The sequence below is a fragment of the Crotalus tigris genome, unplaced genomic scaffold, assembly GCF_016545835.1.
Source record: "Crotalus tigris isolate CLP2741 ecotype Arizona unplaced genomic scaffold, ASM1654583v1 scf7180000023708.825605204:138715, whole genome shotgun sequence".
In the NCBI taxonomy this organism is placed as follows: domain Eukaryota; kingdom Metazoa; phylum Chordata; class Lepidosauria; order Squamata; family Viperidae; genus Crotalus; species Crotalus tigris.
The window spans coordinates 62,353-74,854 of record NW_024100131.1 but is presented as its reverse complement, the minus strand read 5'-3'; the positions used below and the strand labels follow the sequence as shown (position 1 = coordinate 74,854).

At 33.0% G+C, this 12,502-nt stretch overlaps 1 protein-coding gene across 3 annotated transcripts in view; it reads left to right on the top strand.

Moving 5' to 3' along the window:
• The window catches only part of LOC120297791 (sodium-dependent phosphate transporter 2-like), an 81,506-nt gene that overhangs the window by 52,375 nt on the left and 16,629 nt on the right, over positions 1-12,502 (top strand). For all 3 annotated transcript variants that reach the window (XM_039320816.1, XM_039320813.1, XM_039320815.1), the window contains exons 3-4: positions 3,047-3,187; positions 5,203-5,288. In XM_039320816.1, the coding sequence (XP_039176750.1) occupies positions 3,047-3,187; positions 5,203-5,288 (227 nt within the window). The remainder of the gene's footprint in view (positions 1-3,046; positions 3,188-5,202; positions 5,289-12,502) is intronic.

Genomic DNA, 12,502 nt, shown 5'->3' with positions numbered 1-12,502 from the left:
CTTAGTTAACATTAGAATATTGGATTTGTCTTGCTATCCTGAATTTTGATGTATATGTTTGATTAGAACCAAAACAAGTAATCTTAGATTACTCCTAATGTAGTTGTATAAGAATAGGTTACAGTTAAAATTATGTCTCATCACTTGTATTTAATTTAAGTTCTGTGGCTATCAAATGAACTTTAACACCATTTCATCCAAACATTTTCACTTCCAGAAGGCATTCCTTTGATGCTGTTTTAGTTTGTTGTTGCCCCAAAATAAGTCCATTGGGACCATAAATTATTAAACAGTAAGCTGTGGGAGTGAGAAGTTATGTTAGAATAAAAAACCCTAATTTGCTTAGAAAGATAATACTATAAGTCATGTGTTTTGCTTGTTGAATTCATAAAAGGAGTGGTATATTATGTTAATAGATTATTTTAAAAAAGAATAGAATGATCTTTTTGAGAGGGATTGTTGTCATTGTTTTATCACTTTTAAAATAATAAATGTTTGCTCAGCTTAGTTCAAGGCTTTTCAACCAGTGGTACCACCTGTGATACATTGGCACCTGGCAGGTGGTATGTGACCATCCGAGAAAAGTGGTAGCGGGGGAGGGAAATGAGCTGAACTCGTGGCAGCACCGCACAAGCCTGAGCAAGAAATAGCTGGAGCTGCAGGGATCAGTGGAAGCTCCAGGATCAGTGCTTCTTCGGGGCTGTCAGGGCTCAGTGGAAGCATCAGGATCAGCGCCAAGCTCCAGCTGGACCTCGGTGCTGATCCTGGCGCTTCTGAGCCTAGAAGAAGCGCCGATCAGCTGGAATGCTGCAGTATCTCCAGGGTCTTGTGATTTACATTCACATGTTTGGCACTGATTCATATTTATGATGGTCACAGTGTCCCAGGGTCATGTGAAGTGACCAAAGCCTGCTGCAACCACCCAGCAGACGGGGAGAATAAAAACCAAACACCCCCCCCCCATCCCCGCTGCCAATCCTCAACAGAAATGCTCACAACAATGAAAACCTCGGACAGGAGGAAGAGTACGGGCGGGCGGGCAGGCAGATATCTTGCTCGGCTGTGGCTTGCGGGCACTTTTTTCAGTGCCATTGTAACTTCAAACAGTTACTAAGCGAACTGTTGTAAGTCGGGGACTACCTGTACTTCATTACTTTTTTCCTTTTTTGGGGGGGGTCATCAAGTTTTTGACACCTTGCTAGGTGATTGTTGGTGCTCGGATGTTGCCATATCCTAAAAGTGGTACAATGGTTGAAAAGATTGAAAAGCCCTGGCTTAGTTGATGCAAATGGCATGTAGATAATTTTTGACAAACCACTGCCAAAAAATTTCTGAGTGAAATCTGGGTACTTTTCTGATAATACCTTTGGGTGTGAATATTATTTAGTACTTCTAGCTAGAGCGAAGTATATTTTAGTTTTAGATGTATCTATCATATAAAGCAATTATTTAATCAGGTTTTGCCTTTACCCCCTTTGATTTGTTGAGAATGACAGTTAATTAGTTCAAAACATTCCAGAAGTAGAATTGAAAAAAGTATTTTTGAAGTGTGCTATGCCATATGAATATTTTTTTTTATTGGCACATGGGATTCCTTCCTTTCTCCCTTATTTATTACAATGCCTATCCTTCTCTTTCATTCCTGTACACTTTAAATGTTTGTGTTTGAGTTATTTCCTGCAACTCATTGGTGTGACTTTCTTTAAAATGATGCTAGAGCCCTGTTTATTTCTTCAATGGTAATCAGCAAATCAAATTTTTATTGTGTATAGTTCCAGATAATGAAACAAATGAACTAATATATATAAAAATAAATTGTTAAGAGTCCAACACTTTTGTGGATTACTATTGCTAGTAAATATTTTGCAGTTGTACATTTCCTAATGTAGCAATTGTTTCAAGAAGAAAATGCTTGTTAATATAAGATTACATGTACTACAAGGATTACTTTAACCATGAAGATAATTTCCCTTTTAGATTATTTGAATGTTTCTTTGTTTCTACCTTATACACTGCATCCAACAATTTATTAGCTTGTAATATCTGCTTTGTTGGCTCGATGTACCCTTATTGAAGTGGCTGAAGTACGGAAAAGAAATACAGTACTTACAACCATTCATTTAACAGCCATTTAAAGTTACAACGGCATTCAAAAAGTGATTTATGAATGATCTTTGCACTTATAATCATTGTAGCATTCCTATGGTCACATCATCAAAATTTGGGCATGTGGTAACTGAGATACTTAATTCAGTTGCAATGTCCTGTGCTCACGTGATCCCAATTTGTGACCTTGCCAGCTGACTTTCATCAAGCCAGATTTGCTTAATGACTGCATGATTGCCTTAACAACTGCAATGATTCATTTAAGATTTATGGCAAAAAAAGGTACAGTTGGACCTGACCCACATAACAACAATTTATCTTGCTTAGCACAGAAATTCTGGTCCCAATTATAGTCACAAATTGAGGATTACTGGCAGTGGTAATCCCAAAAATTCACAAAAGTATTAGACTCAAACAATTATATTAAACTGATAGTTTGTTGTATAAACTCCGTGTCTTTCTACAGCTATGAGTGAGATACTGGGTCTTATTGAAATATGGTATAAGTAGAACTCTGTCAGATATCCTGAAATGGTAGATAGTGATGAGTTATTGAAAATTGTGTGGGTTGGATAGTTATCAGAATCGCATATTTGACAATGAAATTACCCAAATAAAAGAAATAAATATATTTGCACCATTAGTCATTTGTTCTTATTAAGGGCATGTATTCATAAAAGTGGAACAATAAAATATATGATGATATAAGAATATTTGCTAACCTGAAGATCTTTTATTACACTACAGAAAATAAGAATATTTGAACTGAAATTAGTAGAGAGCAAATCATTTCTCAATTGAATTGGTGGCATCCAGTAACTCTCATCCTTTATAAGGAGCTTCTTGCCTTTGCAAGACTATATGGATGACTTCAAATTCTAATATTCCAGAAGGTTAAAATGTCCTGTCTTGATTGTTCTCTTTATACTTTACATTTTAGGATCTGCTGTTTGGCAGCTGATAGCATCATTTTTGAAACTTCCAATATCTGGAACTCATTGTATAGTGGGTTCTACTATAGGTTTCTCATTAGTTGCAATTGGCACACAAGGAGTCCAGTGGATGGAACTTGTCAAGATTGGTAAATTACATTCTCTTTATGTATAACATGCAATGAATTTTAAAAAGTGTTTTGAAAAGTTGTGATAGTTATATTCAAATACGTTTTGTCTGGAATGCTACTGTTTGTAGTTCAGACATTATTGTAAATTATAGTTTCATTAAGATACTATACAAAAATTAGACTCTCCAGGCAAGAGATGCACAGGAATTCTGATAATTAAATGCTTATGTATCTATAATGTATTAGGTTAGGGCAGTGATTCTCAACCTTTCTAATGCCGTGACCCCATAATACAGTTCCCCAGGTTGTGGTGACCCCCAAGTGGGTGTGGCCACCAATAAGAGGGAGTAAGACAGCTAGGGAAAAGGGAAAAAATGGCGGACAGCATGGTTTGGTGACCCCCGTGAAATGGTCATTCGACCCCAAATGGGGTCCCGACCCACAGGTTGAGAACCACTGGGTTAGGGGTTAGCCATTTAGAAGTATATTAATCACTCTCTGAAAGGAAAAGGGCGAAAAAAGTGGTTGAGTCATATGATTATTTTCGTTTTAACGAATTTCAGGGTTAATTAAGACAAAAGACATTTACAAATTGAAATACAATTTCAGATGTCACAGGCCCTGAATTCCATACTATAGTTTTTATTTATAATATAAATGCTACTATTCGTAGTGTAATTTGTTTTCTTCCATTCAACCATGTCCTATTCTCAGAGACCAGTTTGATAAGTCCCTGAGGTTTTTTCAAAAATGGTTTGCCTTTGCCTTCTTTCTAGGGCTGAGAGAAAGTTCTTAGCACAAGATCATCTAGGTGGCTTTGTGCTTAAGGCAGAACTAGAACTCGCGGTTTCCTAGTTTCTAGCCTGATAGCTCAATGTAGCATTTCTCAATCTTAGTAAATTTAAGATAATGTGGACTTCAACTCCCAGAAGTTGCTATAGTTGAGAAACACTACCTTAACTACTAGAGCAAACTAGCTCTCTTATGTAACATAGCTGCATTAAAAAATAAAGTATTCTTAAAACTCTGTTAAGCTACGGAAACTTTTAGTATTACTGAAATATTATGTTGATCTATTTCTGCAACCAATTAAATTTAGTAAAATTAATTGAGGTAGAGCAAAATTAGAGAATGCATATTGGTTTCACACAGTGTTCAGCAGAATCTTGTTATATTTTTATTCCTTGCTAGTTTATATATTTTATATGTTATTGTTATTTTTAAAAGATTGCTTAAGAATTTAAACTATAAATTCAGTATTTATTTATAAACTTCAGTAGTACTTTTATTTAGTTAATTTATATGACGTTCTTTATACTATCATATGAACCACTTTTACATACGTACATACATACACATTTTTTCATTTTAAAGGTTTTTTTTTAAAACTTCAAGAAATCGAACTCTGGTGTTGATTTTAAACAGTAAAAGCTAAAGTAAGATGAACATTTGATACAAAGAAAAACTAAGCAAACTCGACTTGACAGCGCAGAATAAAAAATTCTGATGACATTTTGGAATTGCAAAAGAGCATATTTAAAAGTACTTTTAAATATAAACTTAATTAGTATAAGAGGCATATAACATCTCTATTAAAATCAGTTGGATTCAAACATCTTTCCCTTGGCTGAATTTTACACTTTTTAAAAATGACTTTGAGTCTGAAGGTGAAGGTTCTGTTCTCTGAGCTTGTAGTTTGATTTATGAACTTTTCGATACCGGACTAGGTAATATCTTCAGCAGCTTTTAGGGGATGTCTGTGTCAGTGCTGACACAGACATCCCCTAAAAGTTGCTGAAGATGTTACCTAGTCTGGTAAGAATCGTTTGAAGCCAACCCACAAACTCCAAGGATGAACCTTCATCCTCATCCTACACTCAAACTACAGCTATTCGCCACTATTGCAAACTTTGAGTCTATTTAAACAATTATTAGAAAGTAACATAAAGAACAAGTTGTTCTTTAGCAGAATTTTACATTGGATGGAACCTTGCCAATTATTGAATGTAACATTTCTTTGAATTTATATTCAGTTGCTTCCTGGTTTATCTCCCCACTATTATCTGGTATGATGTCTGGTGCACTGTTTCTCTTGATCAGATTTTTCATCTTAAATAAGGTTAGTATTGTTGATACTATAGCAATGCATTGATGCCATTTGTTATTTCTCATTCCCATTAGGCACACTGAAAGGCGTTATTTGCTATAAAGGTGTGGCATTTAAAGATGCTTATATTTATTTTGCAGTATGTCTGCACATTAATTTATCAGAATAGAACAATAAAATTAATTAAAACTATAATGCCAATAAGTAAAATGAAAATGGTATGCAAATTAGAATGAAATACAAGTAGTATTTGTTAATTTCTAAAGATGTATCTGATATTTAAGCATTTGTATAATAATTGAATAATAGTATTTGTATAATAAGATCTGCATACCTAGTTGGTTTTAAAATGTAGATCCTCAGTTTTTAAATTGTTTTGGTTAAAATAATAAATTATCTATTTGATGAATACCTTTTTAAAAATATTTATATTTTATTGATTTTTTTTAACATAGATACTTGGTAAACAGCATGTTGTCTGGGTTTATGTTTACAAAGTAATCACTAACTGTTAGTTTCTATATTCCAAAGTCCATATAATAGCTTTGCTTGATTTTCTCTTCTTCCAATCATATTCTCTTTGTAATCTTAAATTAATACAATTCTTTTTTTTTATTGAAAATTTTTATAAATTTTTACAAAAAGACAAAAAAATGACAATACAAAAACAGCATAAAAAAACAAGACAAAACAAAGCAAAACAACCCTTCCCCAACCCTCCCCAAAACCCCCATTCCCTCCCCCCCCGGAGCTTCCCAGAGCAGAATATAGGCTTAATTTAAAAAAGTTAGAAAAATTATATGAGAAAAAAGAATATAACACTAAGATGTATATATATATATATATAAATAAAAGTTATAGAAAAGCTAAATGATATTTTTTTATATCCAATTTAAATTGTATAAACTTTATCCATTTATCCCAAAGAGCAAGAAATTTCTCTTGCGATTGTTCTTTTAAGAAAGCCGAAATCTTTGCCATTTCCGCCAGATAAGACACTTTAAAAAACCATTCCTGCAAAGTAGGCAAAGATTCCTTCTTCCAATATTGTCCTACTAACAGCCTTGCGGCTGTAATCAAGTTCAACATCAATATAACCTCCTTTGTATCACAATCAGTAACTATACCTAACAAAAATAATTGTGGAGTAAATTTTACCCTCCTTCTAAAGATTCTCTGAATATTCCACCATATCTTAATCCAAAAAGCTTTTATATTTCTGCACGACCACCAAATATGATAGTAGGTGGCATCCAAACAACCACATCTCCAACATTTAGGCTGTAGGTCAGGGTACATAAAAGACATTTTTTGTGGATCAAGGTGCCATCTATAAAACATTTTATAAAAATTCTCCCTTAGATTCTGTGCTTGTGTAAATTTAACATTTCTCACCCAAATAGTTTCCCAGGTATCCAGTAGAACTGGTTCACCAAAATTCTGCGCCCATTTAATCATACAATCTTTAATTAATTCTGTTTCTGAATCCAATTCCACTAGAACCCCATAAATTCTCTTAATATGAGTTTGTCTTTGATCCTTCACTTGCTTAATAAGATTTTCATCTTCTCTGAGGAAACCCACCTTACGATCCATCTTCCATCTGTCTACTAATTGCCTATATTGAAACCAAGAATAAGTAATATTTTCATGTACTAACTCTTCCAATAGTTTTAACTGCCAGTTTTGTCCATCCCATCTGAGTAACTGTGTATAAGACACCGTATCCATTTTAACACCTCTTTTTATCCCCTCTATCGCATGCCAAGGTATAGCCCATAATGGTATTTTAAAATCACTTTTATAATATTTTCTCCAAACCCTAAGTAAAGAGATTCTTATAATATGAGATTTAAAAGCCCGGTCCACTTTCTTATTAAATATTAAATAGTCATGCCAACCAAAAAGTAAATCCCATCCCTCCAGATGGAGTATCTCCAAATTTGTTAAATTTACCCAATCACTAATTAATGTTAAAACCACCGCATCATAGTATAATTTCAAATTCGGTACCTTGAGTCCACCTCTCTCACGGGAGTCTTGCATGATTTTAAACTTTACCCTTGGTTTTTTCCCTGCCCAGATAAATTTATTAATACCTTTCTGCCATTCACTTAAATTAATCTCATTCTTCAAAATCGGTAACATTTGAAACAAAAAAAGAAACTTGGGTAGAACATTCATTTTAATCACTGCAATTCTTCCCATGAGAGATAATTGCAACTTCTCCCAATTCCTCAAGTCTTTCTGTACTCTAACCCACAACCTTTCATAGTTATTCTTAAACAATTTTGCATTAGAAACAGATAAAATCACCCCCAAATATTTTACCTTATTAACAATTTCAAAACCCGTCAAGTTAGCCAAAATCTGCTTTTCCCGAGTAGTCATATTTTTAGGTAGGATTTTAGTCTTATTAACATTAATCTTAAAACCCGAGACCAAACCATAATGATAAGTCAGCTGTAATAACTTTACTACAGAATAAGTAGGTTGCGACAAAGTAACCACCAAGTCGTCTGCAAAAGCTCTTAACTTATATTCTTTTTTGTTAACTTCTATTCCTTTTATTTCCTGCGACTCTCGAATTTTAATCAACAAAATTTCCAGTGTTAAAACAAACAACAACGGTGATAATGGACATCCCTGCCTAGTACCTTTCTCTATTGTAAAAACCTCTGACAAACCTCCATTAACAATAAGTTGTGCCGTTTGTTTTTGGTATATTGCCGTAAGAGCTTGTAATATCTTTCCACCAAGATTCATCTCTTCAATTGCTCTTAACATAAAATGCCAATTCAATTGATCAAAAGCTTTTTCAGCATCTAAGAATATCAGCCCTGCAGAAACTTGGTTATTCTTATCTAGATATTCTAATAAATTAATAATTTGTCTAGCATTATTTTTCATGTACCTACCAGTTATAAACCCAGATTGGTCCTTATGTACAAGATGATGCACAACCCTCATAAGCCTATTAGCTAAAATTTTTGCAAATATCTTATAGTCAACATTTAAGAGAGATATAGGTCTATAATTCTTTGGTAAAGTAAGGTCTTGATCCTCTTTTGGAATCAGGGATATAAAAGCACTACGCCATGAAGGAGGAATCTCTGAACCCTGTAAAATATTATTAAAGAGATCACCTAATGGTTGAATCATCTCTTCCATTAGAGTTTTGTAATAAATGGATGTCAACCCATCCGTACCCGGTGCTTTCCCTGATTTCAATTGTTTAATTGCCTTCGCAATTTCCTCATTAGTAATTAAGCCATTAATTTCATGTTTCTGGTCCTCTGTCAATTTGGGAAAGTTGGCCTCACTTAAATATTTGTTTATATCTAAAATTTGCACATTGGTAGATTTATATAATTTTTGATAATAATCTAAAAAAGATTTCTTAATCAATTCCTTCTGATACACTAGTTTACCCTTATAGTTTATTTTATCTATTATTCTCTGTCTCTGTTTCTTTCTTAATTGATAAGCCAACCATCTCCCTGGTTTATTAGCATTACAAAATGTATTTTGTTTCATAAACAATAAATTAGTTGCGGATTGATCCGCCATCAACATATTAAATTGTGTTCTTATTAATTTGATAGATAACAATTAAATATAAAGATTTTTCTAAAATTTCTACCAATAATAGTCACATCAATATCATGCTTCTTTTCTATCTAGTCATCTTGGTTGTCTCGTCATGAATCCTGTTTACAATTCTTATTTAAATTTATTTCCCCATCAATGTTCAGAACATTTCTACTGGTTAAAATTTTCCCAGAGTTAATTACCTTAAAGTATTTAAATCTATTTTGATGTCCTAAAAAATAAGTAGGAAAAAGACACGAAAGAAAAAATAGAAAAGAAAAGACGTGAGAGAGAAAAAAAGGGAGAAAAAACAACAAAATAATATACTATTTAAAATACAGATCCCTCTTGAACTAGTATATAATTATTTCCAATTTTTCTCTGTTCTGTTTACCTATACTTAAACCATGTTTAATCTTTAAATGTTCCATTTAATAAATCTAATCATCTAATCTTTTAACTCTATTCAAAACATTTTTCCCTTTTTAGTTATCCATTGGAATTTTCTTACAATCAATTATCTATTTAAATATCTAAATATTCCTTTATATTGATCATCCCAAACATTTTTATATTTCTCATATCAAAAAACAAAATAAAAGAAGAGAAAAGAAAAAAATATTGTCTTACTTGGAGGGTTTATCCCTCTTAAACTAAAATCTATTTCTTCAGCCATATTCCAACAAGTGTTTAATTTTTAAATATTCCCTCTGATACATCCCATCATCTAATTCCTCAATTCTCACTTTAGCTCTCTTCTTTTGCCAAGCATCTTTCCCAATCAATATACAATATTCCACTGAATCAAAGAGTCTTTCCATAATTTTGCAGATGTTGTTGTGGATATAATAGGTAAATCAAACATCATGTATTTGTAAAAAATTTTTGCCCCTTCATATTCATTGAATATTTCTCTTGTTATCCCTTGTCTCCCCATTTCTTATGGTACTCCCAAGAGCTCAGCAGTCCATTTTGTCAAATCTTTTTCCTTATCCTCAAATTTACTTTAGGTCTTAGAGTACAAGTTATCTTTTCCATGTTCAATGTTTCTTTTTTTTTTATTATTGAAAATTTTTATAAGTTTTTACAAAAAAACAGAAAAAAATATAACAATACAAAAACAGAGAACAACATATACAAAAAAACTAAACATAACATAACAAAACTCCCCTTCCCCAACCCCCCCCAAAACACCCCCCCCTTCCCCCCCTGAGCTTCCCAGAGCAGAATATAGGCTTAATTAAAAAAGAATTAAAAAAAATTATATATAAAAAAGAAAAAAAAATAACACTGAAATATATGTATATGTATATAGAAATAAGAATTATGAAAAAGCAATGTGATATTTTTTTATATCCAATTTAAATTGTATAAATTCTATCCATTTATCCCAAACAGCAAGAAATTTCTCTTGCGTTTGTTCCTTTAAGAAAGACGAAATCTTTGCCATTTCCGCCAGATAAGACACTTTAAGAAACCATTCCTGCAATGTAGGCAAAGATTCCTTCTTCCAATATTGTCCTACTAACAGCCTTGCGGCTGTAATCAAATTTAACATCAATATAACCTCCTTTGTATCACAATCAGTAACTATACCCAACAAAAATAACTGCGGAGTAAATTTTACCCTCCTTCTAAAAATTCTCTGAATATTCCACCATATCTTAATCCAAAATGCTTTTATCTCTCTGCACAACCACCAAATGTGGTAATAGGTGGCATCCGAGCAACCACATCTCCAACATTTAGGCTGTAAGTCCGGGTACATGAAAGACATTTTTTGTGGGTCAAGGTGCCATCTATAAAACATTTTATAAAAATTCTCCCTTAAATTCTGTGCCTGTGTAAATTTGACATTTCTTACCCAAATGGTTTCCCATGTATCCAATGGGACTGATTCACCAAAGTTTTGGGCCCATCTAATCATACAATCTTTAATTAATTCCGTTTCTGAGTCCAATTCAACTAGCACCCCATAAATTCTCTTAATATGGGCTTGTCTTTGATCCTTCACTTGCTTAATAAGATTTTCATCTTCTCTAAGAAAACCCACCTTGCAGTCCACCTTCCATCTGTCTGCTAATTGCCTGTATTGAAACCAAGAATAAATAATATTTTCTTGTGCTAACTCCTCCCGTAATTTTAATTGCCAATTTTGTCCATCCCATCTGAGTAGCTGTCTGTAAGACACCATGTCCATTTTAACACCTCTTTTTATTCCTTCTATCGCATGCCAGGGTATAGCCCATAATGGTACTTTAAAATCACTTTTATAATATTTTCTCCAAATCCTAAGTAAAGAAGTTCTTATAATGTGAGATTTAAAAGCCCAATCCACTTTTTTATTGAATATTAAATAGGCATGCCACCCAAAAAGTAAGTCCCATCCCTCTAGATGGAGTATATCAAGATTTGTCAAATTTACCCAGTCACTAATTAGTGTTAAAACCACCGCATCATAATATAATTTCAAATTCGGTACCTTGAGTCCACCTCTCTCACAGAAGTCTTGCATAATTTTAAACTTAACCCTTGGCTTTTTCCCTGCCCAGATAAATTTATTAACACCCTTCTGCCATTCACTTAGATTAGTCTCATTCTTCAAAATCGGTAACATTTGAAACAAAAAGAGAAACTTGGGTAGAATATTCATTTTTATCACTGCAATTCTTCCCATGAGAGATAATTGCAGCTTCTCCCAATTCTTCAAGTCTTTCTGTACACTAACCCACAACCTGTCATAATTATTTTTAAATAATTTTGCATTAGAAACAGATAGCATCACCCCCAAATATTTTACCTTATTAACAATTTCAAAACCCGTCAAGTTAGCCAAAGTCTGCTTCTCCTGAATAGTCATATTTTTAGGTAGGATTTTAGTCTTGTTAACATCATATTGATGAATTAACTGTAATAACTTTACTGCAGAACTAATAGGTTGCGACAGAGTAACCACCAAGTCGTCTGCAAAGGCTCTTAACTTATATTCTTTTTTATTAACTTCTATTCCTTTAATTTCCTGCGACTCTCGAATTTTGATCAACAATATTTCCAATGTTAAGACAAACAACAACGGTGATAGTGGACATCCCTGCCTAGTACCTTTCTCTATTGTAAATACCTCTGACAAACCTCCATTAACAATAAGTTGTGCCGTTTGTTTTTGATATATTACCGTAAGAGCTTGTAATATCTTTTCACCAAAATTCATTTTTTCAATTACTCTTAACATAAAATGCCAATTCAATTGATCAAAGGCTTTTTCAGCATCTAAAAATATCAGCCCTGCAGGGACTTGGTTATTCTTGTCTAAATATTCTAATAAATTAATGATTTGTCTAACATTATTTTTCATGTACCTACCAGTTATAAACCCAGATTGATCTTTATGCACAAGATGATGCACAACCCTCATAAACCTATTTACTAAGATTTTTACAAATATCTTATAGTCCACATTTAAAAGAGATATAGGTCTATAATTCTTTGGTAAAGTAAGATCTTGATCCTCTTTTGGAATCAAAGAAATAAAAGCACTACGCCATGAAGGAGGAATCTCTGAGCCCTGTAAGATATCATTGAAAAGATCGCCTAGTGGTTGGATCATCTCCTCCATTAAAACTTTGTAGTAAACA